At 39.4% G+C, this 21,439-nt stretch overlaps 1 protein-coding gene across 2 annotated transcripts in view; it reads right to left on the bottom strand.

The window, feature by feature from the left end:
* Window positions 1-10,662: 10,662 nt before the first annotated feature.
* MSH3 (mutS homolog 3) overlaps window positions 10,663-21,439 on the bottom strand; it is a 57,709-nt gene continuing 46,932 nt past the window's right edge. Inside the window, exons 18-24 of one of the 2 annotated variants that reach the window (XM_080972374.1) lie at window positions 19,555-19,662; window positions 19,155-19,269; window positions 17,656-17,813; window positions 14,815-15,001; window positions 14,177-14,306; window positions 13,679-13,853; window positions 10,663-12,124 (exon numbers count right to left, since the gene is read on the bottom strand). In XM_080972374.1, coding sequence (XP_080828500.1) covers window positions 12,022-12,124; window positions 13,679-13,853; window positions 14,177-14,306; window positions 14,815-15,001; window positions 17,656-17,813; window positions 19,155-19,269; window positions 19,555-19,662 — 976 coding nt within the window. In that variant the 3' untranslated portion in view covers window positions 10,663-12,021. Of the gene's footprint in view, window positions 12,125-13,678; window positions 13,854-14,176; window positions 14,307-14,814; window positions 15,002-17,655; window positions 17,814-19,154; window positions 19,270-19,554; window positions 19,663-21,439 lie in introns of those variants that run through there. The other variant, XR_013977151.1, reaches the window with a different exon arrangement.

Raw genomic sequence — 21,439 nt, 5'->3', positions numbered from 1 at the left:
AAGTGTTCCCTGAATTGAGTTATTTGCTCTCCAATCTGTTTGGCTGCATATTATCATGCTTAGAACATGATCCCTGATTGGTAAAAGTGCTGGTAATTTGATTCCATAAACATTACCCTCCCTCTGAATTGGCTTCATTTGTTCTCAGTGATGTCATCACATAGTCAAGCTGAGAAGCTGTATGAGAATTTCACTGTTCTCAGGAAAAGATCTTCCCAAATGGGCATAAGCTGCTGAACCTGCAAAATCCTCAAAAAGACTGTAAGCAATATAATCAGGGAAAGGGAATTGGGATACATTTCTTTCCCACTAAATGTACAGTGGTACCTCGGGTTACATACGCTTCAGGTTACATACGCTTCAGGTTACAGACTCCACTAACCCAGAAATAGTACCTCGGGTTAAGAACTTTGCTTCAGGATGAGAACAGAAATCGTGCTCCAGCGGCATGGCAGCAGCGGGAGGCCCCATTAGCTAAAGTGGTGCTTCAGGTTAAAAACAGTTTCAGGTTAAGAACAGACCTCTGGAACGAATTAAGTTCTTAACCCGAGGTACCACTGTACTGTGTTTCCCCTCCAAATGTTTAGAAGTAAGCATTTTTGAAACCATAGCTGCAGTACCTATCAGAAATTCAATTTGCAATTTATACCTCCAGACTGAATCTTAATACAGATTTGAAGTCTTAAACATCCAGGCTAATTTTTAATTTGGAAGGTTTCCCAATTTTACTTTTTGGTTTGCTTCCTGTTAGGCTGGTCACAAAAACATATTGGACTACTTTTGGAGGTTTTTTTCTGCTTTGGACTAAGCACATGAAAGTGCTTACACATGATCCCAGGACTTACTTGGTCACTTGCAATGCTCTTCCTCCTGGTGTGCTGTTTTGTGTGTGATTTGATTTAATTCATCCTGAATTAAGGGCGTTTTCACAAACTGAGGTTTTCTCTTTCTCTATTGGCAATTATAAACGGCTCTAATGTTGGAAACACCCATTTAAACACCCATCAATGCCCAAGTAAAAGGGAGTTACATGTCTGCATCACCTATGGAAATTATAAGATACTGGTGCAGATCAATGCATTAAAGCAGTCAATAATCATGAGGTGGGTATGGGTCAGCGGGGGCAGGATAACTTGTTAAATATTAGCCAGAACAGAATCCCCTCTGCTTGCATAAGCAAAAGGGACAGTCTGTCTCCATGCCACATGCTGCAGTTTTCATTTGGTTAATTGCAAGGGAGGAAAGTGTTGCTTTGATTTATTTTTGCCTAGAACTTGGCAGCAACATCAGAACTCCGCATTTTGACAGCGGCTTCTGCAATGTTTCAGCCTGACACATTTTAACCGATTTTGTTAAATTCTAATCTTTTCCTTCATAATCACACTAATTCAGCTGTAATTTTATTAAGGGGGGCCGATAGAGCTTGTCCTCTCTTTGGTGAAGAGAGGGCAATAGTTGTGTTTATGGAAGGCATGGAGAAGTTTGCGGGGGGGGGGGGGAGAGTGTATTTCAGTGAACAAAACTTTATGCAGCTTATTTGCCAACACCATTTTCTGGATTCTACCTCAGATTGAGCAAGTTGGGGAACTTGTTGGAAAAATTCAAGGAGATGTTGGCTTTTAAACAAAAAATGAATTGCAGTGAACTGAGGAATTGCTGGTTTTATAATCACTGTTGTAATAGATCATTTCTAACCAGACATCTTTCATGAAGACTATATACATTACTCTTAAAATACTTGGGTAGATTCAGCCACATCAGTGTTTGCCAGAGCAATTAAAAACATAATTCAATAATCCAAAAAACTGAATGGGGCTCTGTTGAATATGCATTTTTTCTGCATATATATTTTGCTAAGTTGTATCCCAGTCCAGTAATCTCCTACAGGCACATAGTAGGTCAGTTTGGCAATGGTTTGCAGTAAATAAGACAATGGTGGATTTTGGGTAGTATTAACTGGAACCCTTGCATCAATGTATAACTTACCTCTGCACTGTAAAATGCTGCAAAACAATTACATTCCAAACCTGTGTCGTCTTCTTGTATCACAGATTTGGGATGAGCAATAGAGCCTCACCTGGGGCAAGTCAGTCACAGTTCTGGGAGGCGATGCAAAATGTGGGGTTTTCACTGCAAAACAATTGCAAAACTTTGGAGTAAATAAGACAATGTGGGAATTTGAGTGCTGTTAACTACAGTGGCATTAACTTGGAACTCTGGTTTGATCTATTACTTGCTGTGCTTTTGGGGGGCACTGCAAAACAATTGCAAAAGCTTGGGCTCAGGTTTGCAGGGAATTCAAAATTTTGAAATTCGTGGTCAGATCTTGTGTATCATGATTTCTGCAAGCAGCTCCCTATCTGTATTCCCGTTACCTATTTTTTTAACACCTTCTGAAGGGTTTACCTGTCTGACAAGGTTGGCTCCAGGAACCCTAAAATTCCAAACAAAACAATATGTGGTAAACAGTGCGGTTCCTTCACACATACATACGGTGGACTGTTGTCTCTGTTGAACTGATTAGGCAACCCCATGTACATTGGTGTTCCATGTGTCACAGCATACTTTCACCTCTAGTAATACTGAAATGCTAATGAACTTTTATGACAGAAAGCAAAAATCCTGGAGACTAATTTCCAGAGCTTTATATTATACTAACATATTACATATTTATTGCAAGCTTCCCATACAGCTTTCTCCATGGGAGCATATAGATGCTGTTCATTAATGTACATCTACATGTCGTGCTCCTTCTGGGGTAGTTTGTCTACCTTTGGTCGCCACCCTGCACTCAGCTCTCACCTGTGCCTCCTAGAAGCTGTCAGCATGTGACAGTGGCTGCACTCCGGGAAACGGCTTTGACTGGCTGCCTAAATCAGGTGATTGTAACTGATGGGTCTCAAACTCTCAATGAGTTAGGGGGCTTTCCCTGTATGCCAAGACAGGCTCTGGCAGATTGAGATGAGACCAATAGTGGGTCCAACAGTCAAGAAGGGAAGGCAGCCCATCAAGGAGAAGGAAAACTTTGATCCTAGGTCTCTGCTCAGTTGAAAGGGCTAAGGAATAGACCCTACACAATCTGGAGTGGAGTCCCTAAGGCTGTTGGGTGGCATTTTTAAAAAAAAATGATATTTATTGAGAATTTTAAGATGACAAAGAAATAAGGAAAAAACAAGAAAGAAAAAAGGGAAGAAAAAAGTAGATAAAAGTAACAATTAAACAATACAAATCAATAAAAACCAAAGTCAAAAAGAAAAAACAAAACACACAATACATCAAAATCAAAAAGCAAAAATAAACAAAAAATTTAAAAACAAATCCAAAATTCCCAAATCCTTAACTGTCATTACCTTATTTCATCGACCTCCTCACACCTCCCTTCTTTGTATTCTAGTTATTAATTATCTCAGCAAATCCTTTCCATCTTTCACAATATTCTGTCATTAAATTACCTCAATCTATTTTAACCTTATCTTACTATAAAAAATCCTAAAACTTTAAACTTAAATCTTATTTATACCAAATTCTCCTAACCATTACATATTCTTACATAATTCTTTTTAACATTTCTGCTAAAGCCCAATAATTTCATTCCAACATTTGTCTAATACTCATTAATTTTACAATACTTTTCTAAATGAATTTTTAAAACTTTCTTCCAATCTTCATCCATCGTCTCTTCTTCCTAGTCTCGGGTTTTGTCAGTCCTTTCTATCCCATCCATCTAGTCCATCAACCTGGTGACCTTATGTCCGAGGCTCTTAAGTCTCTTCCATGTCCCTTCTGCAGGTCTTCTTCATATTTATACCTGTACTTTACTTTGTCTTCTGCTCCTTTCACTCGGGGAGACTCCAGCTTGACAATATTTTTGTCCCTTCTCGACAAGTCGGCCCCTTTTCCATAGTCAACACTGAAATCCACGTGGTATTTGAAGGCATGTTTCAAGGCCCCTCCAAAGTTAAAGGCCCCCACAACTCCGAGCTCCCCCCAGCCCAAAGCCACTCTTGAAAAATAAAAATAAAAACATCCCTGCATAGGGGGGTCCATCCAGCCCCCCATCTCCAAGCCAAACAGAACTCCATCTCTCCAAATCTGACTTTTTCCAGGTTCATTCGTCAAATCCAACAACTCATGTTCCTGCTGGGCCACAGCTCCCTCCATCTCTGCCACCCGAGGTCCAGCAACAACCTCCTCCTTCATCTCATCTGTCAAAACACATTCCTGGATTAATTCCTGAGTGGGTTCTATATCGTTACCCACTGCCTGTCCAAAATTTCCGATCGCAACAGTCATCAAATCCATCTTCTCATGTAACTGTTCCAATAAAGCACTTGTCTTGCAAAAAGCAAGCACCAGAGCCTCCGAGAACATTCTTGTTCAAGGTCGAAGTCTGGTCCCATGATCTTAAACTATTACAGCTGCAAAGCTTCCCAGTTCGGTTTTAATAACAGTTTCACAAGCTCCCTCTAGGGGAGACAATTTCTATTTGTGTCCATCCTTTTTTTTTAAAAAAAAAAGCAGAACTAGCAACAAAGTTTTCCTTTTTCGGATATTTTGTCAATATTTTGTTCCTTTTAAATGCGAAGGGGAACAATGGAATCAATATGTTTCTCTTCTTTTAACTATCTGTCAAAAACGTTTGTCCATAGTCAATGAACTTCCCCAGAACGTCTGTCCTGACACCCCGCTCCCAGGTTCAAGACGGTGGAAAATTGCCTTTCTTTACACTCTTCTGCAGGTTTAAACAGTCTAAAAAAGGTTCCCCCCTCTTCTCCTGCTTCCAAGGGGGGTTCAGTTATTTTAAATGATGGAATTTTGGTCCTTTACAGACAACTTTCTAAACTCTAGCTTGCCGTGTCTTTGCTTCAATCTATCTACAAAAGCGGAAGGCGGACTTCCTGTTTAGACCTTCCCACTTCAGTGCCAAATTAAAAAATTTCTTAATCCAATTTTCCGTTCTACTCACGGGCAGTTGTTAAAAATCCAATTGTCCACAGGAAAAAGTCAGCGCTCTCCAGCAACAGCAATGCGGCTTCACTCCGTGAAAGAAGCAGTCGATTCAAAGCACTGCGCCACTCACCCCACATCACTCCGGATCCCCAAAACCGGGTTTCCCCGCAAGTAGGGCGGGGGCGCAAAGGTGCCAGCCAAATCCCACGTCCACAGGCTTCTCCCACCTGTGGTTTTTGATGGGTCTCCGCCTCACCGTGGCGGTTCAGACCCTGTTTTCCACGGAGCGGATTCCTCCCGATCGGAGGAAATCCGCCATTGCCAGAGGCGCCAACCCGGAAGTCCCCTGTTGGGTGGCATTTTGTACACCTCCTTCCTGTAGCCAAGCTGGTGCCAAACCCATTCATGTCTGTTTTCCTGTTCTAGAACAACATGGTGTTAGATCACCTCCAAACATTTAGGTGTGGATATTAATCTGGTAATCAAAATCTGCATCATGCAAAGGCAAGATGCATATAATGCTGTAACAAATATGCATCTCTCTAGTTTTTCGCCACTGCAGTTGAAATTGCTTGCTGTTTCTAAAACATAACTAATTAAAAGAGATGTATCTGTCATATGTAAGCAAGGTGAAGGATTCTGTTGCATTTCTTTTATAAAGCTAGAGCATACAGTACAGAATAACATCCTCCCCATTGCAAGTGAGTGCCACAAATGTTCTACTTTGGCAAAGGATACGTTGCACAGTGCTCCCATAAAAGCTTTATTTGTGAGCCTAGCAGCGGGTCACTGGCAGTTCAGAGCAGAAGATTCATGAAATGCATTTAATTTATAGCACAAATCAGACTTTTGATGAATGAGTAAAAAAATAATAATACTGCAGCCTTGGCAACAATCAAACTAACCACCTCTTCATGGGTATTATCGCTAGTTCCATTCAAGATGCTGCAGAGACCTTGAGCTCCAGAAAAGATATTGTCTATAACAGCACTTCAAACTAACAGCCTTGATATGGAAAAAAATTACTGTGCATCTCTGTATTGTATATGCATTCACTTTTGTCTTTTAAATGGACAGGGACAAAGTTAATGTGACAATTTGGTTAACTGGCGGATGCCAAGTATAAAAGACACTTGTGCTTCAGACATGATTCCAATATGCTTGAATGAAGGCAGGCCTCTAAAACTTCCCCAATTCTGACTGATGCAAGACACAACACTAAAACAATGCTTTTCTGTAGTTTTCTAGAATAAAATGCCTTTTACATTCGGAAAATGAATTCCTCCCTATACTGGTGAATTTTATAAAATACCGTATTGGCCTGAATATAAGTCTCACTTTTTCCCCAAATTCCGACTGTGAAAAGTTAAAGTGCCGCTTATGTTCACAACCTGACAGTATGCAGCCAGAAGCACGGCAAAGTGATGCCCACCCTGCCCATAGTTCTCTGTCCTCTCCCCCAAGACTGGGAAGGGAAAGAGCAAAGAAGGGGGAAGGCCGCTGGCAACACAGCATGGCTCCCCCCCCCCCCCGCAGTATGCAGCCAGGAATGGAGTGGCTTATATTCCGGTATTTTTCTCCCCCCCCACCTCCAATTTTAAAGGTGTGGCTTATATTCGGGTCAATACGGTACGTAGGAAAGTGTGTTAGTTTAGATGTTAGCCTTACTCAAAGTGCTGTGTTTAGTGACCCAGACTACTCACTGAATTTTGTATCTTTTTTCCTATTTAAAAATTTTATGGAGATTTCGCAAGCTACATAACATCAGTATCAAAAATATGAGATTACCTACCTCCCATTTGGTGCAACAGGTTCACTGTGCTATCCCAAGTAAAAAGTGAAATTGAAATGATATAGCCAATATTTTTTTTTATTTCCTTAATGTTAGACATATACTAGACAATACGGCAGATCCCTCCTAGCATTAGTTATCTTTGAATTTTGGGGGTAAAAAACCTAGCATATAATCCAGTTATTGATAATTACTCATTCGGCTTTAACAAAATGCTGTTGGTGTTCTGTGGGCCAGTCTCCAGAGACTTTCCAGCTCTGTTCCAGCAATCTGCTTCTTGCAGCCGTGTGTAGTGTGTCCATGACCCACCTGCATCCATGTCAGCTTTAGAGCTGCCATTTGACATGTAAAAACCAAAACATAACCTTTTCATCTGACAGGTGAAAGATTGTCAAATATAGTGACGCATTTAAAGCACTGATTTTATTAGAGCAGTAACAAAGAACGGTAATAATTACACTCGATTGAAAAAAGTAGTTCCTTCTTCAAAGAACTCCTGTTGTTTTCAGAAGCCATACTATGAGATCACATGGAATCCAATCCACCCGTCATTTAGAGCCAGTCAGAACCACTGATTCAACCAGCTACAAATCCACCTAACAAATCTCACAAGATCTGATACATAAAGACAGGGATATGGGCTTTCATAAATATCCTAAGCATGATCTACAGTGTAGCCTCTGGGTTGCAGCCTGGTCTTCCTTGATCTTTGATCCCTAGTAAACTGCCACCCCCCATGCTTGGCCTCAGGTGAGTAAGTGACCTTCACTTTTGTCATTGCTTTTATTTACACAAGGGAGGGGGTCACTTATACAAGGCTATTCTTGATGCATTGTACCTTCTGATCAAACCAAATAATAGGCAATCATTTGACCAATATCTGAACACTGATTTACATGCAGAATATATTGGGTTTCCTTGGAACTAATTTACATTGAAACCAATGGAACTTGCTTCAAAGGTTTACTTGGGAAAAGAGATGTAAATCATCTGAAGGAGTTACCATACTGATTTAATGTCGATCAAATTACTTGCCTTTTCTTCAATTATTAGAATAACATGGCAATGTAATTTTACCAGTATGCTAGGTACTATAAATAAGCACTTTTCAACATTCAGAAAGTTTGCAGTATCTGGACAATAGCTGAATTTTAATTTTCCATATTTAGGGAAGAAAAATCTGTTTTAATATGCAGGCAGGAGAAAAGGCTCTGTACTCTGAAACTTTAGTTTGTGTTACATAAGCACAGGAGATAAAAATATCTAGAAATCTTTGCAGGGTTTTTTCCCCTTCTACGCATTTTATTTATCACATTACTTTTTGTACAATTTTATGAAAACCAGCAGATGATCAGACAAATGAATAGAATACCTGGCCCAAGGATTACTGTAGAGGCACATGCTACCAGTTCCTTATGCATTTACAGATAATTTGACTATAAATGACATTAGTATAATACAGGCAACCCCCCCCACACTTACACGCAATTGACTCACGTGCAACACATGTATACATGCAGTGCTGGGGGGGGAAAATCCCACTGAACAGCTGTATTGGGTGGGAAGCTGTATTGCTGCAGGCTCCCTACTTACACGCATTTTGCTTACGTGTGGTGGCCCCCCAGATCATAACCCCCTCGTAAGTGGGGAGTCACCTGTATAACAGAAAAATATTGTATTATAATTGAAATCATTGAAACATCCCTAAACTTAAGACAACTTTTGTGAATTTAGGTAGCATGTTTCAGAACCAGAGCGGAGAGAGGCCAAAGGGCCCAGCAGGCCAGGAATTTATCCCTGCCCTGGATGCGAGGCCAAGTGCTACCATTGGTCAGTTGGTCCCATGTCCAGGGAAACACCCTCTAATTCCTCCTGCCATTGACCAGTTTGGCAGCAAGAGGATGATCCAGCCTGCAATAGGCCAGGTCGCAGAGGAAGCCCGAGGGCTCACCTGCAAAGCCACCAAGAAGGGGCAAACAGACTTCATGAAATACCGGTAGGTGCTGCAGCGGCAATTTGGAAAATGGCTCATGGTGTTTATTCATCTCCCCACATTCCAAACTATTGTTTTCCATGTAATCCAAGTGTAAATGACTGCCAGTAATTATCTATTTAGAAGCAGAACTAAAAGTGCCCAGACTTACCTTAAAATGTACAAGACAGATGTTGCCTTGGTCACTTCCAGTAGAAACCCATAACGAACTATAATACCTGCTGCAAAGATTGGGACTTGCCACTAAAGATGTATAGATGAAGATCCTGCTGATGGAAATTTTTCAGGTAGACATATTAATTCTTTTAAATTTAATTTTGTGTTTGAACACCAAGAAAGACCTTGTATTGCATGTTTAGTTTTTAATGCCGCCTTGGGAGGATTTTCCTCCCTATTCTAATTTTAAAGTAACATAGCAAAACCTGACAAGTAATTAATGGTAATTACTAAGCCAAGTGATGACTACACAGATATGGAGCCGGGATTGGCTGGATACCGAGGACTGGTAGCTAGATACTGATGAGTGGGCACCGGGAGAAGTGGGCACCGAGTTCGAAACAACCAGTAATTTAGTGCATGGAATAAAGCTGGTCCTATGATTCCCAGTGGTCTGGAGAACAACAGGTAACAGGAAGGTTGTAACTGGATACCAAAGCAGGTCACATTTTGACCTTGTTTGCTGCGCATGCCTTACACTTCATGTGGTACCTGCAGGGTTTAATAGTCATACCTTCAACTAAGGCAGGCGTTTTGGAAACTGCCTCAAAGTTTACCGTAAATGACCAAGGTGCCTGTTGTGCCACATTTAGAAGCAGGGAAGATGCCCACCAGCACAGACTGGACTGCAACAAAACACCAATATACAAAAGAAGAACACTGTAGGAATAAAGGAAAAAGAAATGCTCTCTCAATGAAAAATGGCAAAAGTTCGTCCTGAAGCTGTAGAGGTTAAGGAAGAACCGAGTGGGAAAGCAGGAGCCATGTCACTTTGAGCGTGTGTACTGAGATGTGGGCTCCCCTCCAAAACTTTCACCTACCTTTAGAAAACTGCAAATGATGCTTTGTGCAGGGATGCAGTATGTGAGACTTCACGGAGACTACAAAGAACCACCATTGTTTTGGATAAACATGCAAATAATATCAGTCGTTTGCATAAATAAAATGCCAACAAGTGTATGCTTCTTTCCATTAATTCTCAATACTTATGAGACACCACATTTGCCAAAATAAGAAATTTAATTTTGACAAGGCTTCAAAAATCCTATGAAGTTTAAATCGGGGTGTTCCTCTGTATATACAAATATAATACATAAAGCCTAGTATCTGAAGCAGGGGTGCCAACTTGAATAAAATATGGGGGGGGAGGTAAGCCCCACCCCACATAATTGATCACATAACACAGTGCATGCACACCATTTGAATGACAATGTTCACCAACGTGGGGGGCAGCCCCTCAAATATTTTATTGGGAGGGCCAAAGACCCCTCGGCATCTTGGAGTTGGCTCCTATGATCTAAAGAGAGCCTTTGGTGCATCCAAACACTTTAGGCATGCTCCTCAAAGTTTATCTACCTAACTGCAGCAACTAATGCTGCAATGGGAAGCATTCTGATGAGTCTCTCCAAATTTCTGGATTCCTTTTTTTTAATTGCAGCAGAGAGAAAGTATCAGAAGTCAAAATCAGAGCCACTGGCAGAGATTTCCATGTACAGAAGTTTCACTAATGATTCTTTGGAGCCAATTCATTAATTTTGAAACTATATAACCAAGGATGTTAAACTAATATCCTCCATACAAAACATCATATGCTATCAGTAAGTGTTAAGCTTTATCAATACCAGCATCAAAGAGCTTCAAGCAGAAAGAATTATAGCATTTTCGACACTGTGTACGTTTTCATTTTGTATACTTAATGGAAGTTAAAAAATACAGTAGTTAGATAATTTATTCTTACTGAGTGCTTGACAAACTGACTTGTACTTGTTTTGTTTGGGCTTGCAAATGCATCTGCAGTAGTAGCAATACTATTTTTATCAAGATTTCATGGGCATTTCAAGAGCATAAAGAGAGATGCACATACATTGAATATTTTCAGTATATTCTGTGGGAATGAGTCAGGACAAATGTCAGCAAGAAACGACTCACATCAGTAAAAAAATAAGCATCATGAAATATTATTCTGTATTACTGAATTGATAATAAACAAAATTATTCAACATCTGCTAAATCATACTGTTCAGTCATTGTAACATTAATAGAAATCAATGTATCCTTTTAAAATCATCATTTTATTTAATACAAATGTGTTTTCCTGTAATTTATAAACATGATTTTCATGTTTTCCATCTGAAATTAGTTATCATCAAACTATAAAAAGCATTTTTAAGTATTTTAAATAAAGTACAGTTTGGAGATGATGTTGATAAAGTTTGGGAAACATAATATAGGCAAATGTAACAAAATACTTGATCTTCAATGGAAAAACCCACAAGACAGCAGTTTGAAAAAACAACTGGAGCTTACAAAATATCTACTGCATTTAAATCAATGAACCATTTCACATGGGCCCATTTCTGCTAGATTTTTCTTTACATGATTTTGCCTGTGTTATGTGCCCATGATCATGTCAAGAAGGCACCATGTAAATGGTTCATTCTGTAGTGATTTTCACGGCTGCAGTAGCTATGCTAGTTTACATCTCTGGGTAATGTGGCAGGAGACCCATGAAGTGTTGTCCCATGCTTTTTTTGTTACTTCATTTTAAAGTGAACAGCAACTACAGGCACCTCCCAAACTGAATCTGGCCACAGCATTGGGAGAATGATGCTTAATACCCACCCACTCACGTGCGGGTTCCAAAACTAAATTCCTGACAGACTTTTTTATCCTATGGGAAAGAAACATACAGGTACTATGTGGTTACCTGTCTGTTTCTCTGCACTGGGCAAATACTAACTTTAGAGGAGTAATTTGGGAATGTGGTGGAGAAGCCTCAACTTTCTTGAGCCCTGTAGTTGTTGCTACCACCACCACCACAGGAGTTGTAATCATGGATCTCCTGATGTCTTCTACTTATCTGGCACATAGTATGCTACTCCACATAACTACATCACTGGAGACAGCTTGCATGAATGAAATGAAAAAAGTGTCCATGTGAACCACCCATTCATCAGTATACACACCTATGATTTGAAATTTCACTGCATGAATATATAGCTTTGTATAATAAATTAATTTAAATCTTCTATGCTATTTCCATTTTCTATTGTCAGGTTGTCAGGAATCTTTAAAGTTGGCTGAAATCATCTGTTTCGCACATACTTTTCCATCTTTGCAGTTCTCCAGAATCAGTAGTATTCCATATTTTAACAAAGGTCATCAGCCTTTTTCTAAAAGCAAACAAACACCAAGTTCAGTGTTAGAACTTCATTAAATGATCAGTTCATTAGTATTTAAATATCTCAGTAAAGAAGAATTAGATGAAGAAAGGCAAGGCCAATTTGCAAAATGCATTATGAATGCATTTACATTTGATGTCACAATGGTGGTGTGGAAAGAAAAGAACATGGGGGGAATCCGCTAGAATACTTTAACGAAATGAAAGCTATGTTAAAAACACATATCTATATTTTTTACTGCAGAAAGTATTATTACTTAAAGTGAAAGCATAATCCAGCCTGTCCCATACATGTGTGCCAATGAGGAATCCCACACACTGGAGAAATATTTATTTTAACCTCACTTCCTACTATTGTGTGAATTTTCACACAGAAGATACTAGAATTAATATCTAATTCCTACAATAAAAAGTGCAATATACTACCCTGGGGTTATTCAGAAGACAAAAGCAAATTTTTGAAAACATTAGGGCAGGAGACGCCAATATTTTTGGATGCATGGACACATTTGCAAACTGAATTGCTGTTGGCCCACAACCAAGCACACACTGCAACCCATTCTACTGGCCAGAAACAATGCTTCTTTTAAGTCTAATTTCAGCAAAAAGAGGGGGCCATGTGGCCAATCAGGAAGGCCATTTGTGGGAGCACATATGTGCCCATAAGCACCCAAATGGCAACACCTGCATTAGGGCCATAAAAATTGTGATTCTAAATTTTCTTCCCCTTTCAAGTTTGCAAATGGTAAACAGTTTAATCTTTTTTTATAGTGAATTATTACCAAACTATCAAGTTATTTAGGGTGTCAAGAAAGCATTGACCAAATTTAAATAGTGTTTAAAATGTATGAAAGAATGAATGAAGCATGTGTTTAACAGTTCCGTCTTGCCCTAGTCCTTTAAAGCAGTAATGAACAGTACTTGTTGGGACCTTTTTTAAGATGCACTGGTAATTTATTTTTCATTACTTTTTAGAAGTCTTCTAGGAGCACACACCCTGATTGTTTGCAAACATTTACAGGGAGGTGATACCACATCACTGTTTAATGAACAGGAGTCCATCTGGAAGAGTCCTCAGTCCCAGAACTATTTCACTTACATTTCTGAATCCTCAATCCAAAATATAAATGTTATATTTAAAGCGAGACTTCCATATTACACCCCTATAGCTGTGTGAGACATGTGCTAATGGGTTGAAGAAGTGACGTTAGCACTCTGTTGACATGGCTAGGATGGACCCTGAGCCATGCCGTGACTGGTTTTGGTTGTATCAGGTCATTTTTGCTACATCAGGCCATTATAAATAATGAGTAGTCATCACAATTGTTAAAGAAAAACATACAGTTCCCTAAAGAAGTTTTTTTCATTAATAGAATTCATGTTTAGTTCCTTAGACTGTAGGTTGTAATGACGTTAATGTAATTAAGCATTTAGGCACTTCTTGAAAATCTTTTAAATCTACTTTTTATGGCTGCTCAGAAAGGCTCTCCCAGATGATATATGTGAAAGTTTTATTACTAAGATGTCAATCAATCCATTCTCTAACCTTTTCATGTTCTCTAAACTCTCTAGTTCTTTTGATTTGCGAGCTGCCTTTTTAAGAATTTCATCAGGAACATCTGCTAGTTTAGCAACGTTTAGCCCATAACTCTTTGTGGCAACTTCTCTTGTTATTTGATAAAGGAAAGTGACAAATTCAGGATTTTCTTCTCCTTCAGATCCTAGGAAAACAAAAAACAAAAACATACATTTGTATGAAGATGTCATAATTGAGTTCAGTATGGTTTATATTTTATTCATCTCAAAAACCTGGAAATCATACTTCAAGTCAACCACTATACTGCGCTAGCTTTTCAATCGTTTTAGTCACATTCGCTGGGTGACCTTTCACAGCTTAACCAACCCCACATGGTTGTGGTGAGGATAAAATGGTAAGTAGTATGCCACCTTGAGCTCCTTGGAAGAAAGGTGTGATATGTGAAATGTATATTCATTCATATTTTTATATATATGTATGTATATGTATGTAAATTTGATATCATACCCCTTTCTTGTTCACGATCATCTTCATTCACCAAAAAAGCCATATGGTAATTCCCAACTTGTCTCAGGTAGGCCCTTTCTAATTCACACACTGGAGGATAATGGGTGACAAACAGCGTCAATGAACCAACCTAGAGAAATAAAATATATTAAGGCTTTAAAATATGCATACTTCCTATTTAGAGAAGGTGAGGGAGGGGAAGAGGGACTGGGTTCAGTCCTAGTCATTTGACTGAATCAGCCTTAGTTGTCTTGACAGATGGTCTTTATCAAGAATGGGACAAGGTGTGAACCCTGCCCCTTCTCAATCCTCTGTGGCTTTTGTTACTGCTGATAATTGTATCCTGAACCAATTCCACGGAATCTGTTTCAAGGGGAGGTGCACTGAGATAATCATCTGGGGACAACTCATTTTCACAACTTAAAGCCTTCCAGACTTAATGTTGGTGACACACTTTTTAGACATGCATCATTTTGCAACACAGTAATTCAGTTTTACTAGCAAACCAGAGGTTAAACTAACGCCTTTCCAGCCCCAGGGGATCATGGGGAGCGTTCGCACTTCACACTAACTTGTCAGGACACACAGTTTGAAAAGCTCTGACTTAGATCATTCAAAAGGACAGATAATGCACTTACATCTCTAATAAAGTATTCCAGGGTAGCATAAGCAATTGCAATTCCATCATGTGTGCTAGTTCCTCTCCCAAGTTCATCTAAAATTACTAGTGAATTGGAAGTTGCTTTAGTAATTATATCAGCTGTTTCTGTCAGTTCTTCCATAAATGTGCTTTGACCTTTGAATATGTTGTCTGTGGCACCCATTCTGCAAAATAAAACAAAATTGTTCAGTATTATTAGAAAATAATACAAATTAGAAAACCAGGAAGCACACACTATTCAGTTTTTAAAATAAAAAATGCATAAAGGATGAGTAAAAATCATCTGAACTTCTTTTACGTAATTTTGCTGCATCTGCTGTACATAAGAATATTATCTGGTTACTGAAGTACACAAGAAAGAACTCCAAAATATAAAAGTGTTTATTAATTTCAATGGGTCTACTCTGAGTAAAACTTAGTTGAATATCATCCCATGGTCTTCAAATATTTATTGCAAGAAAACAAGATGTATGCTCTCTTCCTGCAATTAATTTTACTATTTTGTTTTATATTTCTGCAAACTGCCTGAATGTTTTCTTACAATCATATAAATTTTGTTAAATAAATACTTTTTTGAGCCAGGATATGTTTTGACAAACTTTTCGTACTGAAGGTTTAAAATATTTAGTTATGCTTGATACTTCACTGGAAATTACATGAACATCTAGACAACAATGCAGATGTATACTGCCGTATGTGTTGCACCCTAACCATTTGTTAAACTAATTACATTCATGGAAACTTTTTTCCCAGGACTTCCTTAGCAGAAGTGGCCTTTATCTTTTAGCTATTTTCAGGAGCAGCTGTAAAAACAAATCTCTTTTGTCCATGATAAATAACAATTCTACTCTGGTCCAACAGTGATAAGTGGTCCGAATGATACACAAAAACCATTAGATAAGAAATGAACTTGCTTTTGGCATCTATTGTATATAGCACCGAGGTACAATATTACTTAGAATAAATACATTTAATCCTCATCAAAAATGTAAAAAGTAAACTATTAAGCCATCCACTAATATACTCTTATTACTTGCTCTGTGTTTAAAAGCATTAAAAAATAATAATTGGGCACTTGAAAATAACTTTGCTGGCAAAGGTACTTCAGGAATGATGTATGTGTTAGTTCACTGCTGCTAAGACAAAACCAATTTGCCACCACCACAAGGCACTGGAAGTCAATCCCCAGCAAATTCCAGGCATGTCTTCAGTTAGTATGCTACTCAACGACAACCAATTTGTTAGTACTTCATAGTTTTTCTTTCAGTTAATTCCAAAGAAGTAAAAAAGGTATTTTCTAGTATTAATTTACTCCAAAATATTGTATGTTTTCCTAGATTATGGTTGTTCTTCCAGGTCTCTAGTCAATTATTAGTGATACAATATTGTATGTTTTCCTAGATTATGGTTGTTCTTCCAGGTCTCTAGTCAATTATTAGTGATACAATATTGTATGTTTTCCTAGATGATGGTTGTTCTTCCAGGTCTCTAGTCAATTATTAGTAATACATGTATCAGATGAGGTCCCTTGTCACCCAAATTATTATAATTTTTCATCTCTCCCCACTATTACACATGCAGCAATACAGTTGCAAATTGCAAATTGTGCAGAGATCCAATTTAATTACTTATTTCAAGTGTTGATAAGAGACTCATCTGCACAGAGCAAATTCTATCTGGAAACAATTCAATAACTCCTGAGCCAACTAAATCACATTCCAGAGAATAAATAATTTTGTACAATTATCAAACTTTAAATTCAATAGACAATTTAAAAAACCAAACACATCTTTCAGATTTTTTGTCTGCACCTATCAGACATAAAAAATATGCTTCTTTTTTATTAAAGTTACAAAAGAGGTATATCACTGCTGCCAGAATGTTTTTGATCCTATTAGATGATGTGCAACAGGGGCAGCATTGTTTAATTGACTTCTACATTTAGATTAGATAGCCTGTACAAGAAAATACACTCAACGGACACATCAAAGCACAAAGGGGGTAAATGATTACTTGCTATAACCCTAAATTATTAATATGAATTTTCAGCGATAATCACGAGCAACTTCATAAACTGAAACTCTGAAAACAAACAGCATTTAAGGAAATCCTAGTTTCAAAGCAAATTGCTGCATCATGCAGCAGGGAAAAGCAGGTCTGAATTGCTTAGCACACTGGTCATGAGAGAACCTGCATACTCCTTAAGATCATTACAGACAGAAATATCATGTAATTAAAACATCCTGGAATCTGATGAGGTGGCAGTTGTGTCAAGTACATCACTTTAGCAGTCACTGTTAAATTTCTTTCTAACAATGAATTAAGTTGGCTGCAAGCTGATTTTCCACATAATCACAAATCCATTCCTGATTGGTGAGTTAAAAAATGGCTCAAAGATCAAACTGAGTGTTGAACTGGGTCATTAGGAACCTTTGGTGACAGTTTCCAGCTACCACAAGGTAACTCTCACGGGAAATAGGACCATCCCACAAAACAGATGAAATGATGAGATGTAAATGGGAGACAGAAACATGTGGCCATGAAAAGGAGGAGACATGATAAGTAAATAAATGTGTTCCCTAGGTAGGTAGAGGATACACAGCCCAATGTGGAATCTGAGCCTTTAAGCATAACCCATCTTCATATTTCCAAACTTTTCCAGTGACCTTGAGCGCTAGAAACTTGCTCTTCTTTTCAAGAACGAAGCTATACACTGAGCCAATCAGCACACACAAATGATATTTTAAAAGAAATGTCTTATGAAGTGAAATTATAATTTACAAGCTTATCTTTAAAACATGAAGCTTTGACATCTCACCTGGTAAATATACCAGTCACAATACCAATTCTTGCTTCCTCAGCTGGTACATAGGAACCAATTTGTGCCATGACTGTGATCAATGCAACCTGCTTTATGTAAGAGCTCTTTCCACCCATGTTAGGTCCAGTAATTATCATTACCCTTTGACCGTCTTCCTGGAGAAAGGGAAACTATCATTAAAATACTTTTCAAAAGCAGGTAATTCAACAGTTCCAGGACTGCAACCTCTGGACCAATGTCAAGGGTAGACCCACCCAGAGCACACTGCAGTAATCCAACCTTGAGGTTCTAATGCATGAACAACTGTGGTCAAGCTACGTCTGGCATCCCCATTCCACACTTCCCAGATACATATTGAAGACATAAAGACACTCCACCCAAAATTAGCTGTTCAATCATAATAATGTAGTACCAATAGGTCTTCTGGCAATCAATGTCAAAAGACAGCAAACTGGGAGAGACATACATATGGCATAAAAATATCAGGCACGACCCACACCTCAGCTGTCACCTGAGACAAAAATGACTTCCTCCTCTCCTCCACCACCCAGGAAGGGTTCAGTTCTATGCTAAATTGGATTCTCTCTGTAGGGGCATGATACCATTTGTCTCTCACATCACTGCAGGCTACTTCCAGTTTCTCACACTGTAAATGGTCTAGAGAACTGTGCACAGTACTCCAAATGCAGCCACATCATAGATTTGTATAATGGCATTTTGATACTGGCAGTTTTACTGTATTTTCAATTCCTTTCCCAATGATCCCTAGCATGAAATAGCTGCCACACACTGGCATTCATTGAGCTATCCACTATCTGCTTTTTCAATAGGTTTCAATTATACACAATTTCACCAACACATGTGGTGTCTCAGAACATAACCCCTGCATAAACAGGGGGCTGCCTGTAGCCCACTTATTCCTAATCTCTGCTTCCTGCTGCTTAACCAATTCCTGGCCCTACTCTTATTCCATGACAGTTAAGTTTACCGTACTTGGCAGTCTTTCGTAAGGTACCCTGTCAAAAGCTTTTTGAAAGTCCAAGCACAGTATGAAATTAAGAAACCATGTTCAGTGTCTTTTTAGTCTACTGGGGGGGGGGGTTAGGGAGCTAATCCACACCAACAACATGGTGTCGTGATAGAAGAAGAAGAAGAAGAAGAAGAAGGAGGAGGAGGAGGAGGAGGAGGAGGAGGAGGAGGAAGAAGAAGAAAGAAGAAGAAGAAGAATTTGGATTTGATATCCCGCTTTATCACTACCCGAAGGAGTCTCAAAGCGGCTAACATTCTCCTTTCCCTTCCTCCCCCACAACAAACACTCTGTGAGGTGAATGGGGCTGAGAGACTTCAAAGAAGTGTGACTAGCCCAAGGTCACTCAGCAGCTGCATGTGGAGGAGCGGAGACGCAAACCTGGTTCCCAAAATTACGAGTCTATCGCTCTGAACCACTACACCACACTGGCTCTCTTACTGATAAATGTGTATTTACTGATACTTACTGATAAATGTGTATCATTTGGAACATACTGCTCTTGCTCTCCCAATAACACATCAATCACAGGGTGCTTCCCATTTTTTATCATTATCTCTGACCTTCCATCTTTTATGACAGGTCTGAAAAGAAAATTATGTTACAGCATGTTAGATGGAGTTTGGGGTGGGACATCTGAAACCAGACTCTTGCTTTTTTGAAACTGAATCAATCAGGCCACAATCTACAGGAAATGTAAATCAATCCATCCTACCCAGGAACTATACTGTCTAATCTTTTGAAGCATCACTATGTGTCCTCAAATATGACAAACATACGTTTGACAGTACTCGTTTTTGTAGTCTAGTTAAAAAAAAAAATCAACAAAGCTAACCGTAATATTCTACCATTGTTTAGACAGTGATTACCTGCAGTAGTCTCCTTGTTTGGCAACCTCAGCCAGGGAAAATATACAGTCCACAGTTGCTAGGTGACCCACAGCTTTAGATATTGTGTAGTAATGGTCGTTAAAATCACTATACAGAGGTAAATGGGGGGGGGGAGAGAAAGACGCGAATAAAATATTAATATGAATAAAATGTTGAACTCAGTGGCAGCACAGGATAGTGTTTTAAAATATTGCTATATAAAGTTCCTATATAAAGGTTTGGACCAGCACTTTTTTTGGGGTAAAAACTGAAAATAAAAAAGAGATGCTAGTACTCATATATGTGCAGTGGGTGTCAGCAAAAAATGGCTGCAGAAAAAAAAAGGTGCTGGTACTCTACCAAGAAGAGCTCTCTCTCTCTCTCTCTCTCTCTCTGTGTGTGTGTGTGTGTGTGTGTGTGTGTTTCTGTCTCTGTCTCACTCACACACAGACAGAGACAGAGAGAGAGAACACCCTGGTTGGGACTATTCTTTAAAGGACAAACAAAATTAAATTAGACCATATGGAAAGGGTATATTAACAGTGCAATGAGGACTGCCAAAAGATGAAGAATTTATCGCATTAAAATAAGTATTTGCCCTCCTCTTATGAATTACTACTGCAAGACATTAGTGATATCAGGTGACACATTCTTCTTTTGTAGCATGTCAAGCCAAGTGATTGATGGTAGACACTATACACAAACTAAAAGGGTCAACAGGTCCTGCCTGCAGACTTACATACTAAAGACTGCCTAAACTTTCCATTTGTTAGGCAAGAAAGCAGGAGTAGGAATAGCTGGCAAAGCAGTGGCTGAGTCAGGGCTGTGTGGGTGCACCAGTGGAGCCAATCCTGCACTCTTGCCAGTGCACCCACACTGCCCTGGGCTTAGCTGCAGCCTTGACACACCCACACCCTGCCCAATCCAGGTAAGCAGGAGCAACACTGCTGTTGGAATGGCACCACCCCACCATACCAGTGCCTCATGCTTTCTTCTCTAACAGACTTTGTACCATTGCAGACTTTGTTCAAGAGCAGAACCTACCTCATATTGATCTGCAGCACTCTGTGCTAAGGTAGAGCTGTGTTACCCAGCTCTTCTGGCAGCTCCTCTCTGCCATTAGGGGGGAAGAATATGTTAAGTGTTGCCAGCAATACATGAGTGATGGTCCTGAGGCATAGCTGCTGTTTTTCTTCAACTGTTGTAGAAGTTGTCTGGGTACAACAGTGCCATTGGTGGAAAGAGGCGGACAGTCTGTCACTAAAATTAATTTCCTAATGACATTCTAAAAGTCTTTTACTAGAGAAATGTCACATTCTTAAACTGAAAGTTCTTTTGACTTTGCTATTGTGCTATTGTGTTGTTCGTCAGGAGGCAAAGAGGGACAACTGCTCTGGGCTTCACAGTTAGTGCCCATGGCCAACAGCGCCACTGCCCCCCCCCCCATCTGCCTGGCAAGGCTCTCCAACTCTGCCCTTTCTAGGGAAAAGCAGGAAGGGGGGAGGTGGAGGGCTTTGCCAGCACTGCCACTGCAACAGCAACAACAAGAGAAAAAAATGTAAGGGGGTAGGGGGAGATCACCTCTGCTAAAGTAGTGGCAAATCCTCTCCACTACCAGCAAAAAGTAAGCTGGGGAGAGGAAGAGATCCCCCACTACAATGAAGAGGAACGACAGCAGAGACAGGAAGGACATGAAGGCGTACACATAGTGTAATCTGCTCTGGATCCTGCACTCCTTAGGGACAGTCCTATTTTGGTGTAATTCTGTTGATTATCTTAGGTTACTAGAGTGCACTGCTATAACTAGAGACACACTAGCATCTATTTCAGGTGGATCATCTCAAGAAGGGCTGTAGCTCACATATACAGAAGTTTCCAGGTTCAA

This window comes from Podarcis pityusensis (assembly GCF_964106645.2).
Source record: "Podarcis pityusensis genome assembly, chromosome: 11".
In the NCBI taxonomy this organism is placed as follows: Eukaryota; Metazoa; Chordata; class Lepidosauria; order Squamata; family Lacertidae; genus Podarcis; species Podarcis pityusensis.
The sequence above is the reverse complement of the archived record's forward strand: the minus strand, read 5'-3'. Positions and strand labels throughout refer to the sequence as shown.